The sequence below is a fragment of the Macrosteles quadrilineatus genome, unplaced genomic scaffold, assembly GCF_028750875.1.
Source record: "Macrosteles quadrilineatus isolate MER2022 unplaced genomic scaffold, UCM_ALF_1.0 Scaffold_2__2_contigs__length_208266976, whole genome shotgun sequence".
Classification (NCBI taxonomy): Eukaryota; Metazoa; Arthropoda; class Insecta; order Hemiptera; family Cicadellidae; genus Macrosteles; species Macrosteles quadrilineatus.
This window is the reverse complement of record NW_026542595.1, coordinates 137310784-137325162: the sequence shown is the minus strand read 5'-3', so window position 1 is coordinate 137325162 and position 14379 is coordinate 137310784. Positions and strand designations below refer to the sequence as shown.

The 14379-nt window shown below is 33.1% G+C and overlaps 1 protein-coding gene across 1 annotated transcript; it reads left to right on the top strand.

Annotated features, from left to right (window-relative positions):
* Positions 1-2995: 2995 nt before the first annotated feature.
* LOC128986126 (probable cytochrome P450 6a14) lies at positions 2996-14030 on the top strand. Its single transcript, XM_054406280.1, has 5 exons — positions 2996-3075; positions 6701-7614; positions 9704-9925; positions 10493-10744; positions 12929-14030. Exons 2-5 carry the CDS (start codon positions 6702-6704, stop codon positions 13096-13098), a joined length of 1557 nt encoding a protein of 518 aa, XP_054262255.1. The 5' UTR covers positions 2996-3075; position 6701; the 3' UTR covers positions 13099-14030.
* Positions 14031-14379: the final 349 nt, after the last annotated feature.

The following is a 14379-nucleotide window of genomic DNA, read 5'->3' as shown; positions in this document are numbered from 1 at the left end:
ATTGTTAACGTAAGCATAGGTCGATATACACATCAAATTAAAGGTCTTCACTAGTAGATTACGATGCCGTAAATTCAAGCTCAAAAGAATGCCTGAGTAAAAAATGGCAGTCGTTCAAAGATTCATAATGGCGGATTCAAGAAATCTTTGAACATCTGCCATTTTGCGCAGGATCAACCTTTTGAAGTACGGTTTGCGGCATTGTATTCTACTAAAAAATACCTTTGATTTGATGTGCATATTGACCTATGCTTCCATTTAAGATTTTCTTCCGACTCCTTGTGGGCCGTCCCCCTGAAGAGTTATTGGATCACTGAATATGTGTTAAAATAGGGTTTTATGCCCTGTAACTTTGTACCAAGTATTGTAGCTCTATCTGCATTATTTTTTAAAATATTTAACTGTCCTGGGACTTTTTTACCACCCTGTATATATATATATATATAATACGCTAAGCCGATTTTTGTAAACAGAACTCCTCCCTCATTTTTTGACTGATTTTGATGATTGAAGTGTCAAATAAATGGCCCTAATCTGTAGTTTTGCAAATTGTTTTTAGACTTAGTTAAAGATGTTAAAAAAATCCGGCTTTGCTCTGGAAGTAATAAGTCCTGCAGTCTGTGGTTAAACTTAAAAACTATTTCAAACTATGACCATATGTTTAATTGTAAACAAAGAGAATCGAGTTTGACAGTTTGATCCAATGTCCACGGATAGCGCCACCGTCCCGAAACTTTTGCCCTTAACTGTACTTAATTTATGCCTTTTCTTAATATTATTTACGTATTTGCACATCTACATGAAAATATCTTTAATTTGACACCTCAAACGTTAGAATCCGTCCAGCCGTTATCGAGTTATGACTGTGAAAAGAAAACTGCTTGCGTATTAATATATAGGGTGAGTTTTATTTGTCCCCCCGATCTTTTTTCTCCATTTTTTTTTAATATCAATCCCAGACCACTTCCAAACATTGTTGGGTAGTAAGTACTTAATTTTGACAAGGTGGTCATTTCCGGCCGCCCTCTTGGATCCGCCATTTCGGATGCAAAATATTTTTCTCAAATGTAAAGGTGGGGTTGTGACCCATTATTTCGGACTAGAATTTTACCCTGATTACAATGCCGCAAACACTTTTTAAAAATCTTGATCTATTCCAAAGTTATGAGGGCTTTCTAAAACTTTATTTTTAACCCATTTTAACATTGTGCATGTACAAACTAAGACCATAATCTCAAAATAGTGTTAGATAAAGATAAGTATACACTACCAGTAATTGTCAACCTATTTTCACATGATTATGACTGATGTATTTTTTCCGGCCGCCATCTTGGATCCGCCATTTAGAAATGTGATAAATTATTTTAAATATGAAGGGGGTGTTGTGACCCATAATTTCAAACTACTTTTTTAAGCTAAACTAAATGCCTCAATCCGTTTTTATTTATGAAATATTGCAACTTTTTTGTTAAAAATGTCAATATTTCAAAATCAAAATATGAAAATGAAACGTGAAATGAGATGAAGAATCAATGTCAGAAGCAGTTGAAGCGGGTTTTCCGTCGTGAAAAAGATGAAGATATGAATTTTGAATTGCTTTCATGTTGGTGAATTTAATATTGTGATGTAATCATGTAAATGAATACTTTTCAGAATTAAAGATATATCAAAACCTTAAATTTAACCTTTAATAATGTTACTATTTTGTACAAAATAAAATAAGGTTTCGTTTTCTACCTTTAAATCATATTTATTATGTACACCTTACACTGTGTATGGTAATGTAAACAATAAGCATGCCGTTCCGCCCTGAGTTCCTAATGTCTTTCAATTTATTGGGTAATATTCAATAGTCAATGGTAATATACACTTTTTTAGTAGGCTACGAACTGATAGAGAAACTCGTAGTGTGATGGTTTCAGGTTTCATTGCATTGGCGATATATTAAATAAAAACAGCATAGTTAAAAGCATATGGCAGTCTTAGTTTTTGGCCAAAAGTATTATACTGTACTGTACTATATGCGTTGGATTTGCAATTTAAACCGCCACAAATCTTTACTGATGTAAAAAATCATACTTTGAATATTAATTGCGAAAATAGGAAAATACCTCATGTTTTTTTTTACAAAATATCAGTTTCGAATGCGATTTTTGACAGTTACAAACTCAATATGGCTTTTTGGTGTAGTTAGGTAGAAACTCTTATGGGGAATAATCCAAAACGTATTCTACCTCTCTATATGGTACGGGTTTTACACAATAAAAAAGTAAAGGCTCATATTATTGTATACTTTTCCTGCCATTTTCCAAGATGGCAGACGTTGCCCAAGTGGGAAAACTTGGGTATTCTCAGAAAATGTTCTCGGACATGTGCCAAACACATTCCAGTTGGTTTCGATCGTGGTCTAATTTTGTCCATGTGAAGTCCTTTTTTCCCTTATGTTCATAGACTATAAGGATTCCAATTAATGATTAACAAGATACCGCCATAATCCCATTTTAATTTTTCTTACCTTCTCCTATTTTACTTCCTTTGGCAATGTTACAAAACTCAGTATCTACAATATAATGGCATTTAAAAATAATCAAGTCTGTGATGATGATTGGTCAGTACTATTTTGCGTTAATGCATGTGTTAACGCACATATATGAGTTAATGTGTTGTTACAAAAATTGTAACGTTTATAAATGTAATTGGTATCAAAACATGCCATATCAAAAGGAAAAAATTATAATAATTGAAAATTTGAAATATAAAGATAAAAATAACATAAAAAGTAAACATTTTCACAAATGATTTGGATATAATAAGATTTACCTGAAGATATGCAAAAAATTGACTCTCTTTTTCATTCTGCACTCTAAATTGTTGGTTTGAGAATAATTTTTCAGTTGAAAATCTGCAAGTCACTATTACAAGGATTGGCCTGGATTGTAAGACTAAACCACAAATTACAAGTCTCTGAACAGTGACTCAGCAATTGCTGAGCATTTTGGAAGGGATAATAACAGCTGAATTACACCAGACAGTCCTGGTCTGATCTGACAACAGTCTCAGCCAGCTGTCTCCCAGGTGAGGTCATTTATATACAAGTAGAACATTATTTGTTTGCAATGGATGAATGTTGATTTAATGGGTTTTTTACGATTAATTATTATTTTTCACTGTGCCCGAATGTTTAATAACTTATGCATTACAGATTTTACGGTCGAAATGTGTTGTTGTTGTATGATATTTGTTTACATTTATTGATGTAAATTATAATCTATATAATTAATACGCTGCATGAAACTTTGTCGGTTAAACTCTTCCGCCATTTCTTAAGCGATTTTATCCATTGATGTCTCATTAGAAAGAGCGTGTCGCGTAGATTTGCAAACTGGCCTTACATTTTTGAAAAAGTCCCGTGGGCTCTGCCTCAGTGGCTTTGAAAGTTCCCATGTTACCCTTATGGAGAACATAATTGTTTACATTTTGATCAGCTGTATAATTTAATTGCTATTATTTATTTTTCAATTCAACATGGGTACAATTATTGATTTTGTTGAAATTAAATATTTACTATTCATTCCTATGTAGGGCCACAATGTAAAAAATCGAGAAAGCCTGGGCAATTTGATATATTTTATCAAATAAGAAAAATGAATTGACAGGGTACTGTATTTCTTGAGCAATCATTGCAAGAACCGATTTGTTAACCATGGAAACATAGGAAAGTCATAGAACGTCCTCAAGTAGAAGAAATAGAGATTTAAAAAATAGTATATTACGTTACTAGTGTTTAATATTCCTTCAAAGACTTTGGTAGAAAAAAAATTAAAATCTAAATATATAAAAAGGAGAGTGTGTGTGGGTACTGCATGTCCAGCGTTTTTTCCATGACCACCCACTCCTGCCTGTTAGAAGTACATGCTATTGGGGTGCACTCCAAAGTACAATTTCCACCTTAACATTGACCTTGGTGTCTGTCCTAAGTCCTAAGGGCTTTTAAAGGTCTAAGGTGAGGTTTCTTTTTAATAAAAGTTGATTGGGTCCTAAATAACTTCTTGATAAGAGTTGTAGCCTACAATGTGTTATTAAAAGTACATACACACAGGGTGATTGATGAAAAGTGGTTTAAATAGGTCATTTGTTAGGAGTTTATTTTAAAGAGAACTTAAAATTAACAACTTCCCTTCTTTTTTTGTGTCATTTTACAAGATGCTATTTAGAATTCAAAATTATGTATTAATTGAACCATATTGAACTATTGTTTATGGTATTATGGTTATAGTAAATAATTAATAATTTCCTTGTATTTAAATTAAAAATGAATTTCGACAATAGTAAATTGAATACTAAATGGTTAATAATTCAAATAGAAAATAAACAATTATCGATCAGCTGATTATTATTCTTCTATCAGCTGGTTATCTTCTTCTTTAATGGCAAGCTTTACTGATTAGTTGTTGTAAACAGTAATACAATATCCATGGTTATGTGTAGCTTATAATGGCTGCAAATCCAAAACGGTTAGGTTTATCAAATAAATTACAGGAGTAAAAATGTCTTAAAATTGTACGTGGAATCCAAAAATATCATAAAAAGTGGTGGTTGTCCGCCATTTTCCAAAATTTTAAATTTTATATAGCATTTTGTAAAATGTCACTAAATAAACGGTATCAGCAATCTGACACATACTTTCTCCCATAAGCTTGTCAACAACGTTTATCATGGGTAAGCGGTGAGAGTATGATATTTTATCGTTAAAAATCATAAAAGTTGCAATAGCTTTTGAACCGTAATTCTTACAGCAATGGGGTGTTGTACTATTTTTTTTTTTAGAATTATAAGGACCATAACATATTAATTTTGATCAAAACCAGCTTTTCTCCAAAAAATCCGATTTTTCCGTTATTTTATGGGAAAATCCCCATTAAAAATCAAAATTTCAAAAAAATGAAAAAACATTTAAAATTTTAAGGGACACAACATACTAAGTTAAATCAAAACCGGCTTTTTTCTAAAACCCTATTTTTTGTTGTTTTTTGGGAAAATAACATAATTTACAATAACTTTTGAAAAGTAATTTTTACAGAAATGGGAGTCGTACCATTTTGTTGTTTATCAAAATCGTTCGGGCAATTTTTGAGAAAATCCGATTTTTCCGTTATTTTATGGGTTTTATGGGAAAATCAACATTAAAAATACAAATTTCTAAAAAATGAAAAAAAAAACCGCCTGGAGATACCATGGATTAGAACCTACACACAAAATTTCATTGAAATCGGATCACAGGTGTAGTCCCTAGGTCTGTACACATCCAGACACACAGACATCACTTCGAAAATCACTTTTTTGGGTCCAGGGGGACCCGAAACGATATATCCACTATGAACTCAAACTCGAAAATTTTGACGATAACAATACTTTCTCCATATACTATGGTATAGGGGAGAAAATAAAAAGAAGGGAAGTTGTTCATTTAAAGTTCTCTGTAAAATAAATGCCTGAAAGGTTACCTATTGTAACACTTTAGGAAAATCACCCTGAATACGTCTAACAACACTTCAAACATATATTTACAGTTATATTGTTCACTCACAAGACGTAAATTACATATAGAAGATGGAAAGTGGTGATCGATTTCAATTGGATACTCCAATCATCATCAGACCCAATAGGCAAATGACAAAAAACTACATTTAAAAATAATGCTGTAACATGGTAATTTTCTTTGGTTAAAGTTCCACGTTAAAGGAATTCTGATAGTAGTTAAATTATTAAAGAATTAGTTTTGATTGCTATTGTATATAGAATGGATGGGAAACAAACAAATAACCAGCTTTTCTGACAAATAGTTCTATAAGCTTGTCATTCCAGTTGACTATCTTATATATAATTTAAAAGTTCGTTTGGCTCTTCTACCAGACCGATTTTCATGATTGGGTTCTCAAATTGAAGGTATGCACACACAGATTTCACATCGAGCATTGGTGTATATTTATCTACAGTCCCACTTGGCTTATAGGTAAAGGAAATTTGCTCCCCGTGTATTTCTTATGGGAGTTAAATTTGTTTTTCTTTTCCGAGTTTGTTTGGCTCTTCTACCCGACCGATTTTCATGATTGAGGTCCCAAATTGAATATGTGCATGCACAGATTTCACATCAAGCATCGGCATATATTTATCTACTGTATTACTCGACCAAAAAACATAAATTTGATTATTTCTCAGATATGATATTTATTTCAACACTGCGGAGCAGCATGGGTCCTCTTAATTCACTTTTACCAAGTGTGGAGTGCATAAAATAAAATAAATAACTTTTTCTCAAACATAAGAGTTGGATTACTTGAATAATTTGTTTGTCATTTCATTTGAGAGGAAGAGTATACAAGAATTACCGGCAGGATACAAGCATGTTTTTGTGGTTAACAATTACTAAAACCTAGGGGAAGTTTTGGTATCCAGTTTTCTTTCATTCCCCAGTATCCCTTTATTCAGCTCTCCTCTTTAGTCAATTGTGCTACAGTGTAATGAATATAGTTGAACAACTTGCAGCAACATCATTTATTTCAACTCAAACTAGCTCCGGCTCTAACATGGGACTAGGACTTCTATAAATGTACTTCTACCAATAGTCAACAAAGAAATAGTATTTAGTTATTTAACAGAAACAAATATTTTTATTTAATAAAATATCATGTGTTTGCAGAATGGAGTGGGCGCTAGAGGGTGTTTTGATACAAGCCACGTTGATCATCGCCACAATAGCAGGTCTCTTATATTCCTACATCACTAGGAACTACAACTATTGGAAGCAGAAAGGTATTCCACATGAAGAACCTACCTTCCCCTTCGGCAACGGGCAAGATCTTGTACTAGCAAGAAAACATTTGGGTGCATTTTACGAGACATTCTACAAGAAGTTCAAGAAGAATAAGTATGGCGGAATATATGAAGTTCGAAAGCCGACTTTAATCGTAACTGATCTAGACATTGTGAAACAAATCCTGACAAAGGACTTTTATCACTTCATGGACCGTCCGTTACCTCCTAAGTCTTCCCATGATTTCCTCGCCAATCATTTATTTGCCATGGAGGGAAAAGAGTGGAAAGAAATGAGAACGAAGTTGACCCCGACGTTTACCTCTGGAAGGATGAAACAGATGTTTACGCTGATAGAGAAATGCTCCGAGCAACTTAAGAAACATCTGGAACCGTTGGCTTTGAATGATGAAACAATCGATGTCAAGGATTTAACAAGTCGTTTTACCCTTGATATAATTTCCACTTGCGCTTTTGGTTTGGATGTAAACACTTTGCAAGATTCTAATGCTGACATTTTTGATATAAGTCAATTGATATTCAGGCAGTCAAAATGGAAAAATGTCAAACGATTTTTCATGTCGACATTTCCGGTTACAGCAAATGTGTTTGGTATGTCTTTGACGGACGATCGAGTAAAGGATTTTCTTTTAAAGTTAACTGAAACAACAGTAAAATACAGAGAAGAAAACAATGTGAGCAGAAATGACTTTATGGATCTTCTGATCAAAGTAAAGAACAATGCTTCTTTGGATGATGACTCTCACGCTCAAAACAAGAATCATGGATTTAAGGAAAATGGTAAGAACTGTACTCTTGAATTTTCCATTTCTAGCCAATTTACCATATAAGGAATCTTCTATATTATTAACACGCTACATGAAAATTTGTGCTTTTTTGTTTTAAGATTTAACCCCACATACAGTAGACTCCCTCTTATCCGGACACCTTTTAACCGGACATCGGTTTAATCGGACTACACTCGGCGGAAATTACATCTCTTTAACCGGACAATTTTTATCAGCACATCGGTTTAACCGGACTAGATCGGCAGGAAGTGGGCGGTACTGAAACGACTGTTCTCGTGGGAAAGATTTGGGACCAGTGATTACGTGTCTAAATACAATGCTCTCCAAAATTTAAGTCAAATACTTTATACAGTATGCATTTAATCGGTCCGTTTTAACGAGTTTTTGGGGACGTCGGTTCAGAAAAACCGTTATCCGGACTGGCCTCGGTCCCGAGGAGTCCGGTTAAGAGGGAATCTACTGTATTATATACCAAAATGTTCGTCTAGGTGTGTGCAAACTGACCTTATATTTTCGAAAAAGTCCCTTGGGATCTGCCCCAGTAGCTTTTAAAGTTCCCATGTTATGCTTGTGAAGAACATATTTGTTTAAATTATGATCAGCAAAAAATTGCTGTTACTATATTTTAGTTAAGGAAAACGTGTGCTACAAACATTTACTGACTTTATTGAAATGAAATATTTACTATTTGAATTTTCGTTGGCGTAAATATTACAATGGAAAAAAGCGATAAAGCTTGGACAATTTGATATACTAAATAGAAAACTAAATTAACACTGTGCTGCATTTCTTCAGCAATCAATGACAGAGCCGATTTGCAAACTATGGAAACATAGAACAATCACAGAACACCACCAAGTTGAAGAAATAGAAATAATGTTGCTTTTTTTTGAATTTATAATTGTTATTATGGACAACCTAATGCGGCTATGAGTGGGAAACTTTTGTAGAAAACACTAAAAAACAAGATCAGCTTTTGAAAAATGATAAGATATTTACATGAAATAAATGTTGGTTATATCGAACTGTTATGTAGGCCTATATCGTGAGTATTTCCATAATCTTTGAGTCAACTCTTTTAAAGTCATCGGAAATTATGACTGTTATTCGTTTTAAAATAACGCCTGTAATACTTCGCAATCGCTCGAAATCGAGCAACAGGTACTCTAGTAGGCTATAAACGTACTCATGGTAAGACCTGGACCTGGGACCGATTTACTTTTTCATTTTGAGGACTTCAGAGACCGTTGAAATTCATATTCATATCGCTGTTGTCTATTAAAATAACTACCTTGGAATGACAAGGCTTTAACATTTTTTACCTTGGAATGACAAGGCTTTAACATTTTTTAAGAAATTGAGATATTTTTAGAAATAAATTCCTTTTACTGAGATCTATAAACAAAACTTACTTTTATCACAAAATAGCAGATGCTAAACAGCTTACTATTTAATTTGACAAGGCTCAGAACTCTTTTATTTTTACTAATTTATTATTTTGGGTTGACAAGGTTGTAACTACATTGTGTCCTTTTTACTCTGTGTCCGTTAGCACAATAACTTGAGCAAAAATGATTAAATTTTGTTTAAATTTGGTACCAACTGGTTAACTATATGTTTATTCAAACAAGTTCACAAATTAGCATGATCGGACTATGGGAATGGGGATTTATGAGGTAAAAATTGGGTATTCCCATTTTTGACCTTAAATCACAAAATTTTGCAATTTCTTTCCAAACCATTTTGTAGAGCTTTAGAAACAAATAATTACGTGTATTGAAGTGTTTTTATGTGCTTAATGGTAAAGGAGAATATTCACAAGAAAGTGTAAATTTAAAATTCCCCTGCATTTTTTTATATAAAAGTCAACTGTTTTCACCTCATTCATTCACCTTCATCTACCCTATCGCACCCTGTTATGTATTTTCCAATCCTTTTAATGACAAAGTATTGAGTAACTGAGTGAAGGATTCAGATGATCTATTGAAAACTTGTTCTACTTCATAAAATATCTTGATTCAAAGCTAACTTATTGAACCCTTCCTCAAATGCAATATCACAGGACAAATATTTTGTTTTAGCATTAACACTGAAAGAAATGGCTGCTCAAGCATTTGTGTTCTTTGCTGCTGGGTTTGAAACAGCTTCTTCTACAACCACGTTCGTGTTGTACGAGCTTGCACGCAATCCAGACTTGCAGGAGAAGTTGAGACGGGAAATTGACGAAGTTCTGGAGAATAATGACGGAAAAATTACCTACCAAGCAATCCAGGAGATGAACTACATGGAGCAAGTGCTAAATGGTAAGATACAGATTCTGGATCTCGTTATTCATGCCCAAAATTGTTTTTTTTTATTCATGCTTACAATTATTGTGAATAAGTCGGTTATATTGTCATAACAATTTTATCTACTTGGATTAATGGATCATATCTTTTTACGCAAGAGGTAGATTTTATGAATAATTCCAGTAAAAAAGATGAATATATTTTGAATAACACTGTAGTTTTTAACCACTTAAAATATTTGGAAATCAGCAAAACCACTGAAATATTGATTAGAAGACAAAACTTTCCTGCTCCGGACCATAAACAATAAATTAGATATTTTCCCATTGTTTTATTGTGCATTTAGCATTACGAAAATAGTACTATTTCTGATGTAAAATATATCTGTCAAGCAATAAGCTCATTTGTTCTTTCTACAAAGATTCAAAATAACACTATAATATTTTTTTTATATTTCTTCTTTGATTCCAAAACAATATATTGGCAACTAAAACAAAAGAGATTTGATCATTCTTTACCATAATACTTAAGCGTGAAATCAATTTAAAAAGGAATCAATTAAAAATTTAAAATCTGTTTCAGAAACATTGCGTATGTATGCATCAGTTCCAGCTTTGATCCGCAAGTGCACTGAGCCGTATAAAATACCAGACAAAAACGTAACTCTGGATCTCAATGTAAAAGTTGTAATTCCAAGCTATGCTATTCATCATGACCCAGATATTTACCCAGAACCATTCAAATTCGACCCAGAAAGATTTAGTGAAGTAAATATCAGAAGTAGACACAATTACTCCTTCCTACCTTTTGGCGAAGGTCCACGAGTGTGTATTGGTGAGTAAGAGAATTAATTAATTAATTAACACTTAAAAAAATAATTGTATAACCTCTTAATTAGTTTTACACCTAATGTTTTTTTTACGTATATTCACCATTTAATTATTTACAGGGTGCAAAATATAAGCAGAAATATGTTACATAGATTGACAATTTTGACTTAACATAATCAGATTATTATTAAAAATATTTCTCAGATTTTTTTATTCATTCTTATAGCAGTAGATGAGTAAGATGTATTTAAAAATTGGTTGGATTTTGCTTGTACAAAATCAGGATGTTAGTACAATGGCCATGACCTTGGTAGGCTGTTATTATAGTGATTATCTGGGTTGGGGTACTTCAGCTTGCAAGGAAGGAACAGAAACATGTTGACCTTGACACAACGTTTCTGTTCTATTTTTGTCTTGCAGTTGATGAGGTTTTAGTACTGTTTTAATTTTATTCTGTTTTCAATTGATAGCTGCAACTTTCTAAACAATGCTCAATGTATCAGCATGGATAAAACCTAAAACATACTTCGGCCCTTAGTGGATTTCTCATTGTGGATCAGCCAACGATATAAACAACTCAGTTATATAAATCGTAGTTAGCATAGTTATCGTAGTTAAATAACAGTAGTTATTTACATCGTTGGGATCAGCTGCGTGTATACAGATTTATTGTTCTGTACGGTCCACTGCTGTAGACGTGTTTTGTTTATAATTTGTTTCTTGTTATTTCAGTAATTTAAAACCTCGTTAAACCAAATAAAATGATCTAATCATAAAAAATAACTCGTCTCCTAGTTAATTAAACTAGCTGTTATCCATTCTATTTGTCTATGCTGTTACCCACAGGCCTCAACCCGTTTGACTTTATAAGTATTAATAAAACTATTGATTTGGTTAAGAAGCTGAAATGAACAAAACAGAATACAGTAATACAAACAAATAATTACACCTGATTTTAATAAGGTAATAAATTGAAAGCATAACAAACAAATAAGAACAGCTGAGGTATTTTTTACAAAAGGTATATGGAAAGTTCCCTATAGAAAAGAATTGCGACATTTAAGGGCAATTTATGAAATAATGGATAGTTTTGTGCAAGGTTTCTCGTCATGAAGAACATTTTAAATAAGGTTTATGGGGTGTGACTTTTCTCAGATTGAAGGTCCACGAGTTTTCTCAAAAGTTCATCGGTACTTTGGGATTTATATATGGATTTAACCAATCAGTAAAGCACAAAAATCTTGAAATTAACCGTAAAACAATAGAAACAAAATTTTGTCAACCCTATTAACGATCAGTGTCCCCAACATAAACTAGACACAAAAACGAGCTTCAAAATTTACAGTGGGATGAGATGTTTACTTGGTATCAGTCACAACTTTCAAAAAACATTTCTCTCTGATTCATAGAAGTTGAAAACAAATTTTAATATAAGATTATCTATGTTGTTGTTGTCTGTAGTTCTTGAATAGATAAGATGTTTGTGTCACCCTATAAATTTTGTCAGCTTGTGTGACATCTTCAGGGGGTCTTCTTTATTTATCTTCTTACCACTAACTCTAGGCTTATAGTATATATATATATATTTACAAAAATATTTAAAGTTGCGCTGTCACTAATATCATGGTCTGATTGATCCGTCTCCCCCAGACACGGCAGAAAGATAACTGCAAATTCATCCATAGTCATCAGCCGTAAATGTTTAAGCTTGACTTTATATTAGTACCACCAGCAAAACATGGATTTTGTTGTTCAAAACTCGGAACTACTCCGGGTCCAGCAAGGCCCCACTAGAAAAACAGGATAGGCTGCAGGATCCATGACGTCACACTTGTGGATAGATTCACTATCATATTCCATATGTTTTAGGTAAATAAGCTGGCTGTTAACTCTGGCAACTTTAGTACACCTATCCACCGCTGTGACGTAGTGTTGCGCTGCCCGTGCTGTAGCATGGTATGTTTTTCTAGTGTGGCCTTGGGCCCAGCTGTCCTTGGTCGAATATCAGCTTATAATAAATGGCCCTGGTTAAAGAATTGACTGATCTTAGTCAGATAAAAAAGCTACACGTCACACTCCATTCTACAGCCACTTTTCACTGATATTCAGCTTCAAATTTGCTTCTTGGTGTGTGGATTTATGATAATGATACTAGGAGTTAGTTTTTTAATTAGAACTTGTTTTACAGGTATGAGATTTGGCAAGATGCAGGTGAAGGCTGGATTGAGTACAATAATATCTAACTATGAGTTGAGCATTACACCAGAAACTCCCATACCCTTGGAGATAACTCCTAACAGTATAGTGACCGCTTCTGTCAAACCAATCAAGTTGAGGTTCTCCAAGAGATCATCATAGTGTGCCAATGGGGCAACTTAGTGAGAAAGTGTTTCGTAAAGGTGCTCTTCGATTATCTGAAGTACTAGAACCGATGTTTCTAAAAACTGTGATAGAGAACAATTTACAACTAAAGCAGAACCTTTTGATTCTATAGAACTAAACCTTCCATCCCAATGTTGAAGTTGGTTACAGAGACTAAAAAACTGTACATTAAATATTATCCGGTTATTGTACAGGAGAAAAAGAAAACTGTTGTAGTTCGCTTGTTTATGGATATCTTTTGATAAATATTTTACAATTTATTTGTTTCATCTGTAATCAACCTTTAACTTAGGTCTACAATGGAAACTCCATGTACAATTTCGAAACTTAAATTTATTAATTATAATACAAAACTGATAGTAAAGAAAAGAAAGGGGGTTCACAATAAATTGTACAAACAGTGGGAGATGAATTTACTTTAAAACTTTAGGCTAGGCCTATTACAATGGTTTTAATTATTTAGGTTCAATGTTATAATTTACTGTAAGGATCTTAATCTCAGGTTGGGTGATCGAGCGGCATTTGAATTTAATCTTGTGATATAAGCCTAATTAAATTTTGTTTTAAAATATAAAGTATGTTCGAATTATAGATTGGTTGAATTAATAATAGTTTTGAATAAGTTAAGCTTCTATTAGTTCTTGACTTTGAATTTGAGTACAAATGTCCAAAGGTTGGGCCTAAAAAAAGTTTTAATGGCTTCCAAAGGGGAAAATGTCTATTGGAGTAATCTCACCAAAATTGATGTCTTCTTTGAAGTAAAGTTCTTGATGATCAGGGTTTCAGAAAATTTGGCATTCCATTTCTACTCCAGTTATTTATTTCACTGTACATCTTGGACTCATGTATGTTTAAAAATTTTGTTAAATTAATTTGGTCTGTTTGCAGTTTTCCTATCCTGAGCCAAATAAAACCAAGATCAGTGAAATGTAAAACATGGTCAAACTATTCTTTCTACCAGTCCTATTGCCTTATTCGTCCTGCCTGACTGTTATGTCAGGAGCATAAAAATATATTTAATTTTTAGCTTTTTTATTTTCATCCATATACAGGGAATAAGCTATTACCATTGACTATGATAGTCAATGCTATTACCCTTATATCAGGTAAGTCCTGGACCCGGGACCGATTTACTTTTTCGTTTTGATGTTCCCACAAGCCAAAAACACCATCCGTTCAAACTCAAATCATCTATCCTACTTTTATAAAATTGATCTGGTGACTGCTGTCTGCCTATGTCTCTGGGCAGTTTTCACA